We start from the raw sequence: 8,049 nt of genomic DNA, 5'->3' as shown, positions 1-8,049 counted from the left end.
TGCTATGAAAACAGCCCACTGGATTAACGGACCACAAACGAGCCGACTGTAACCACGGGCACGGGCTGAATTTGGTCCATCAACGGAACATGCTAGTAACGGACCGTAAGTAATCGTATGCTGGAAATGAGCCCAAGAATAAATGGGCCCTTAGAAGGCCAAAAGGTAACATGGGATGGAAACGACCCAACGGAATAATGGGTCGTTAATGAGTGTAAAGCGATTCACTATTTATTATGGGTCAGTTTCACCACGGGCCCTTAAAAGGCTCTGATTTAGAAAGGGCCTCATATGGGCCGAAAGACATCATGGGTCATACATGGGTCGGAAGTTACGACGGGTTAGAATCATATTGGAGGGCCCAGATGACGCTGCTAGGCCTAATTCGGATAGGCCATAATGGGTCACGAGTTAGTGGGCTGTAAATGGGCTATATGCGAACAAGCCGTTACAGGCTTTTGTGACCCAGCCCGCTACCTTTTGATCAAGTCAAACAGGCCAACCTTTTGACCTAAATGGACCACTGTTGGGCCAAGCCACGTGTCGACGTATCATAGGCGCATCCCATCCATTGGCTGGATGACATCTGTCCAATCACGGAGTTGACATGTGGTTCCTTCTGCCAATGAGATTTTTACACGTGGAAAATCGTCATTGATCGTTGTTGTTAAGGGGTTATCGGATCTAAAACTAGACCTGATAGCTTAACCGCGACCTGTTACGATGGATGACACGTGTCGGTTACCCTTGATGAAAGCACTTCCATAATGCGTCATTTATCGTCATGGAAATGGACACTTCAGTGATGATAATTTTGGTATTGTCATGGAACACTTCTACGACGGCACATGTTTGACTGTCTTGATTCTGTCACAAAATCGTCATGAATGTACATGCATGACAGGAAATGTGATCTACTATGACAAACACATATCGAAAGTGTTTTTTTAGTACATGTGCTTTTCCTACATGTCAAGTCCTCTCCGTGGACTCCTTGTTGGTTTTATTTTCATTATCCATTAGGACCAGAAGGGAGAGAGACGGGGGATAAGAGCGTGCGCTTGAGACAACGAAAAAGCGCAACTGCGTTTTAAAGCAATTATGTTACTTCTACCCTTGCGGGTTGCTAGGACCGTGGTTCAGAGCTCCACGTGGAAGAACAAGTTAGGGCATGTATAATGGTTCTATCTTAGCAATGCCATGTAGGATAAATGATGATGAGGTGGAGGAGAGAGAAATCATAAGAAAAGGTTTGTTTTCTCTTATTTAAAATAAGACAAGAGATGACCTCTTAAAACAATATGTCTCACCATATTTTTAGAAATAACTAATTATTGAAGATAAGACTAAGAGATGACCCATTGTAAATATATATTTTTATCATCGCTAAATTACATGCAAAACTTAAGATAAGATTATGTTATCAACCATTGTACATGCCCTTATAAGAGAGCCTGGTTCTGCAAAAATCAGAAGTAATACTACAACGCAAAAGTTGACTGCATTTAAAACTTGGTCAAGTCGATTTTGTAGGAGGAAGAAGAAAGAAGGACAGTTGTCAGATCTCAATCTAATGGCTCAGAAAATCGGCTTACCCAAAATAAATTTTCAGGGACTTGTGTATAGCCGGTCCCATACTACAATAGGCAGAGGCAGCAAAAGGCTCTGAATTCTGACTTCACCAAGAAGTTTACATGTTGGTAGAAACTATCCGATCATTTATACAGAAACTATTACAATGTGAATTTCCACAATAATCAATACTAAGATGCAAGGAATTATACTTGCTTTTCTTTACAGCAAGGAATTCTACCTTTCTTCGACAGGAAGGAATTCTACCTCAGTACCTCTACTTCTACTTCTCTTGATAAAAGTCGAGACCTTCTCTTTTTTGGCATCTGCAGCTGCTGCTTATGGGCTTATTGAAGGGTAGAGCTATTATTTGTACTATACGAGACGAGCCTAAGAACTGCAAGGGTGCAGCTCCAAGAAAGAATACTATGCTACATCCTACATGCCAATTGAATATAAGGCACTGAAGGCGTTGCGCCACCAGAAACGGTAACTAGTAGTTCTAACTGGAGTGAACAGGGGCAGCATTACTTCCGTCTTCTGACAACACAGGGACAACCACAGCTGCCTGCTCTCTAGATGGAACATTAAGCCAATCCTTCATCGAGTCATAAACAGTGAACCCTATGGCTACTGATGGGACGACCTGTAAAAAAAAGGAGAAATTAAGAAAAATTATGCTTTCACCTTGAACACAAACTGTACTTCAAAGAAGACACATGTTACATATGCAATGTGCATAACTATATACATCAATAGTTGTTAAGCATGGGACTAATTTTACCTATAAAATAGACACAAGACAAAAATACACTGAATATTCCGATTTAGAACTTCTTAAAGCATGATCACATAGAGGGAGCAACAATTGTTAATGAAATATTCCGAGCCAAGAAAATCTGAGCCTAGTCGATTAATAAATTGACATAACAGCACAAGTGCAAAATGAACAAAGGAATGTGGAGATTTGGAATGACAGTACACTCAAGAAGTTATAGGCCAGCCTTTTTAAATTTTTTATAATAAGTACAAGGCTGCCCACACTGACGACAAACGGGTACTGCTGTGTTCCAGCCACATATGTCTACATTTGTCGTCAGCAAATAGATGGGCATTTTAAAGACAATTAATTATCTATATCTTGCGAGTTGCACAAATTCAACAAATCTTAACCGTTCAACCGCGTCTATGTCTATCCAATGGTTTACGTCACTCTGGTGTTTAACGTTAAACATGTTTACCGCTAGACACATTTACAGCCCTCCCTTAATATCATGCCTAATATCAATGTCAGCGTTAACTGAGTAACTATATCCTATCTAATATTAACATGCAATTTACATCTTACCTAATAACATGCAATACAATTAAGAATCAATTAATATCTTGCCTGATATTAATGTACAATGGGCGTACACAATTACTAGTTACTAGTGTTATAAGTGTCTCACCTTCAAATAGTTGATAGATAGTCCTGAAAACAGTTGCTTCCAACCTTGATGTTTCGCTATCATAACAAGGCTTCCAAATGTTCCTTTCCCCTTCACGAGGTTGGACAATGAGAACGCCTGAACCTAAAACCAATGCATCAAAATCTTCTTTAGAACAACCAAGATGTTTAACAACCACAAACAATGAAGGTAATTATACCTGCATTTGCCGCCTAACAACATCAAGGGGATACGTTATTGTCTGTCCTAACAAACCAGCAACTGATCCACAAGCAAGTTTCGGTATGATATCTTTTCTGTGCTCTTCAGGAACATGAGTCTTCATCTTCTCATAGAAATAGAATTTAAGACCGGAATAAGGGAAGATTCCATATAATGATGGAGCTGGACAAGAAGTTAGTTAATACAGCAACATAATGAAATCTTGGCAATAACAACAAAGCCCTTTGTCCCAAGAATGAAATCTTGGCCTTGAGCAAAATTTGGAATTACAAAAAATATAGCGTACCCATGCCACGGTATAGGCCTTTCAAGCCATTTTGCCTGTATATTGTTTTCACACAATCAAGGATACCTTTATAAACCTGTTCGGAGGGCTTAGATTCTCTTAAACTGAGGTTCACTGCACCTTTGACCTGCAGCTGATTATTAATCACTTAGTGCTGAGTTGAACAGTACAGTACCACAAACTGAACGAAATGAGTCTATACTCATATAAGACTAAGAGCAAACTAGTAGCTAGACAGATCCACTCAAACACAGCAACATCAGTATCACCCAAAAACGTTGCTGTTATATTATTTCATAGAACAACATCAAAAGCGAACTTATAGAACCATACTGGAGAAGTATTGTTTTCCTCTGCAGTTAAGGACACAAGAACTAAGCTAACCTGATAAGCCAACTTTGTGCGAACCAGATCAAGCGGATATGTGGATACGACTGCTGTTCCTCCAGCTATTGATCCGGCCACTAGATCAAGAACAGGCCCTTGCTCAACATTAGGAAAACCAAGAATGATCCATCGGCGATACTCTTCGTATGCCATGTAATGCAAAGCTGCATAAGGAACGATCCTAGCAACGCTGGCACCATTGCCCCTTATGAAAAGCAATTCAAAAGTCAGCTTAAGTTTGCACTATACAAGTATATATTGCTAGGCTACATTTGTTACGTATATACTAAGAAGCAATAAACCTGTAAAACCCTAAGGGACCTTCTGTCTGATAGATTGTCCGAAACGATCCAACCAATCCAGACCCACGGAATTCTGCTCTTCTAGTCTGAAACCACCAACAGAAAATTTTAACCATACGAGAGTTAAACAACTACCATGCAAAGTTGCAAGGAGGTGGTTCTGTACAAGCATAAATGTCAAAGTCGTGCCAACAAAGTGGTTGAAACTGAGAATATAATTATTTTTGTTTACTCATTTGATCTATGACCAGTTTAAGAGTAGGATCATAAAAAACAGATAATTTATGCTGCTGTTTGAAAAACTCATAATGCAACATTCTTCAGTTGCACACCATGTGATTTGGAATTATTATGGTTTGGCCAGGAGGTAACTCAAGTTGGGACCAATTTTGCTGTGTGAAAATCCCCATGGGATTCCATTTTGCATAGAGTTAGTTAGATTATTATATTCTTCATGACCACAACCTAATCCTCTTCATCCAAGGTTACTGCAAAAGTAGAAATATACTAGCAGTACTCCATGCTAACATCAGTTCAATCACAGATGTTTGCTAATCTAGGCCCTTTTTCCTTCCAAATATATTTCTAGACCATGATTTTCTGACCAATACCCAATGAGTGTTCCCCTCCCAGAAAAAAAAAATAGTAGCCCCAGGGACTTCTTCCTTACAAAGTTTTTCATTTCAAGAATTGACATTGCCTTATCTCATCATTATATACTCAATAATACTGTTGGAGCTAAGCATAAATAGGGTTTGCGATCAAGCAGTAGTTCAGGAAGCAAGAGTTTACTGAGGAGGATACCAATGCTTCTCAACCTAGAACCTCGGTTACAATTTAACAGTCAACAATTCTCAATTTTATTTTTTCCAAATCTGCATTTATTAGTGGTCCGAACTTAATTTCCTTGAGAGCAGGAATTAACTGAGGTCACAGTTTGAATAAATCCACACCTAACTTGTAGTATGTGTCTACTCTAATACATCACATACTTGTGTCAAACACTTGAAGACATTTATCCATAAATAGTTCAATACAAATAGTTCTCAGATTGCATATTTCGACAAAACAAAGTTGCAAAGAACCATGCCAAAACCTGCAAAACACTTGTACCGAATTCTGCACATGCTCTGTAACAGTATAAACCATCTAAGGATCATGTGCGAATTTTAAATCACATACCCAGGAGAGAATGCGAATGCTACCGCCTAGCTTATCACATTAGAAAGCATCTAACGATGATGACTCAAAACCCTCGCTGCATTATTTCGGGCGACAAGAACTGCATAACCTAGCAAGAAAGAGGAGCATGCGCCCTCCTCTGACAGAGAGCCGACCGTCCAAGATTCTTTGGTAACACCAACCTCACAAAATCGCATCTAAAATTGTAGCAAAATATGTCACGGGAACATTCGACGAGGATATAGAGCATATTCAGGAATCGCATTCCCCATCCTGAGAGAGCGTAATCAGGAGCCGGAATGAATTGCGCTGGAGATAGAGGATCGGTCATACGTGCCTGGAGGAGGATCTTGACGCGCTCGAGCGGCGCCACGGCGGACTTGGCGACGCCACCGGCGACCCCGCCGGCGATGAGCTCCCGCACGGCAAGCGGCAGTGCCCCGCCGCCTCTCTCCGCTGCCTCCATGACGCCGCCGCCGCCTGGGTCGTCCCGCCCGCCCGCCCTCACTCCTCGCTGGAGGGACGGCGGGAGAGGAGCGGAGGAAGCCCGGAGGCGCGCGCGAATTAGGTGGAAGCGGAGGAGGCGAGGAGGAAAGCTTAGGCGGAGAGAGACCGAAGGGAATTTTGTGTGCGCTCCGTGTGCAGGGGGCCCATATGTAAGCGGCTTTCGGCGACCACGTGGAAAGTGATTATGATTTTTTTAGGGAGAAGTAAAGACGAAATCGTTAGTTGTTATGGAATTGATGTTCATTGTTTGGTAGTGGCAGATGGTGGGCGCCAAGCTGCCCATGAGCGATCGAGCGCCAGGCAATGTTTTAAGCATGCACGGGTGTGTGTACATGATTTTGTATGCGGATTAAGAGCATGTCCAGTAGATGATACACCAAAAGTAGTATTTTCATCATAAAAAATCTCCAACTCCAACAAATCAATTAGAGCACTTGGTGATGTAAAAAAAAAAGCATTTGCTGATGCAAATTTTGCTACAGCCACATAGTCCCATGGTTCTCTGGTGATGTTAAATTTGCTCTGCAACATTAAGTGGTTGTTTGAATAATGAGAATTAGTTGTGAGATTATAGGAAACAGGCTTTTGGAGGATTTTTAGCAAAATCGGTTTTTGCTATTTTTCTGTTACGACGGGTTTATATAATTCCTTGTTTGGATGTAAAAGTTAGGAGCACAAGATTTACCAATTCTTTGACGAATGTGCTAAAACTCAGTCGACTGAGTTTTTACAATGTCTCAGTCGATGTCCCTGGCCAATGGATTGTTTGCAGCTTTAAGATTCGCTAGGGTCGTTGTCTTTTGTCGTATCAGCCTGTTTTAGGAGTGCAAACGGCCCGTTGTATTTTCTTTTCTTTTTCTATTGTGTGTACTGGACATGCATGGGCTGGGCATGAGATGGGTGTGGCCTTTCTGCTGTACTGAGCCATTTTTGTCGTTGCGTTCATCTCTGTGACAGCCAGTCCTCTTCTCACACACAAGCAATACTGCACACAAGCAATCTGTTGTGCTGGCCATTTTTTGTATAGCTGGTGCGTCTGTTTCTTTTTTATATCCATGTAATGTCTAAGTATAACTCAAATTTGTCCCATAAGAATGTAATGTTTTTCTTTCCATCTAGATAATGTCAAAAAAAATGACGGCCAAACTTGTGCATGTATGTTTTTTTGTCAATCTAGATAATGTACAGAACTGTTTCACCAATGTGTTTATATATATATATATATATATATATATATATATATATATATATATATATATATATATTCCAATACTGAGAGCGTGCACTCTATAACACACACATGCAACTAGTTTTTTTTTATTTTTAGATAAATCTTGTGAATGAGCATGCACACTTAGTTGTGCCATCTTTTTTTGTTCATTTTTTGCATATCTCATACCCGAAGTTAGCCTAGCTAGTCTGGTCTTTTTTTTTCCTTTTCAGTTGTGTGTATCCCATATATGAAATTAGCCTAGTTAGTCTGAGCACTTTTTTTCCCTTTTTTGTTTTCTGATATTTTTCTATTGAAAAGGTAGACACATACAAATGCTCACATGTCTGTCACTATGCGCATATTTGTAAGTGTCACCCCCAACTACAGTGCATGTTTTCAATGTGATTGCAACTTAATGGTGTTTTGTCGCGCGGGGGGAGGGGGGTTGGAGTTGTATGTCTACTAGTAGGGCACACAACTGGAAGTGTCGCCACTAACTACAATTGCACGTCTTTAATGTGACTGGAAATGTCGCCCCAACTGTAAGTCTATGGTGTTTGTGTGTGGGGAGGGGGAGGCACCCGTGTACACTAGGCATGCAACTGCAAGTGTCACCCCTTGGCTGCAAATACATGTCTTCCACCCTGGTTGCAACTGAACTTTGTTTTGTCGGAGGGGGCGGCGAGGAGAGGGGGGCAGTTGCATGTGTACACTAGGCATGCAATTGCAAGCATCGACCCCCGACTGCAACTGCATGTCTTCCTACAAGGTCGCAACTGGACTTTTTTTTGTCAGAGCAGAGGGGGAGGCAGGAGAGGGGGCATTGCATGTGTACACTAGGCATGCAACTACAATTGTTGCCCCCGAATGCAACTGCATATTTTCCAACAAGGTCGCAACTGGAAATTGTTCTGCCAGAGGGGCCGC

At 41.2% G+C, this 8,049-nt stretch overlaps 1 protein-coding gene across 3 annotated transcripts; it reads right to left on the bottom strand.

The window, feature by feature from the left end:
* Positions 1–1,571: 1,571 nt before the first annotated feature.
* LOC119316697 (mitochondrial carrier protein CoAc2-like) lies at positions 1,572–6,012 on the bottom strand. Of its 3 annotated transcripts, none has more exons than XM_037591055.1 (7): positions 5,740–6,012; positions 4,221–4,306; positions 3,916–4,123; positions 3,532–3,664; positions 3,223–3,407; positions 3,024–3,140; positions 1,572–2,218 (listed from the first exon to the last, which is right to left on the bottom strand). In XM_037591055.1, the coding sequence occupies exons 1-7, from the start codon at positions 5,866–5,868 to the stop codon at positions 2,075–2,077; spliced, it is 1,002 nt and encodes a 333-aa protein (XP_037446952.1). In that variant the 5' UTR covers positions 5,869–6,012; the 3' UTR covers positions 1,572–2,074. The 3 variants fall into 3 exon arrangements, with proteins under 3 accessions (XP_037446952.1, XP_037446953.1, XP_037446951.1); XM_037591056.1 differs by having other exon boundaries at positions 3,532–3,658; XM_037591054.1 differs by having other exon boundaries at positions 1,652–2,218; positions 3,024–3,146; positions 3,532–3,658.
* Positions 6,013–8,049: the final 2,037 nt, after the last annotated feature.

The sequence above is a fragment of the Triticum dicoccoides genome, chromosome 6A (genome assembly GCF_002162155.2).
Source record: "Triticum dicoccoides isolate Atlit2015 ecotype Zavitan chromosome 6A, WEW_v2.0, whole genome shotgun sequence".
In the NCBI taxonomy this organism is placed as follows: domain Eukaryota; kingdom Viridiplantae; phylum Streptophyta; class Magnoliopsida; order Poales; family Poaceae; genus Triticum; species Triticum dicoccoides.
The sequence above is the reverse complement of the archived record's forward strand: the minus strand, read 5'-3'. Positions and strand labels throughout refer to the sequence as shown.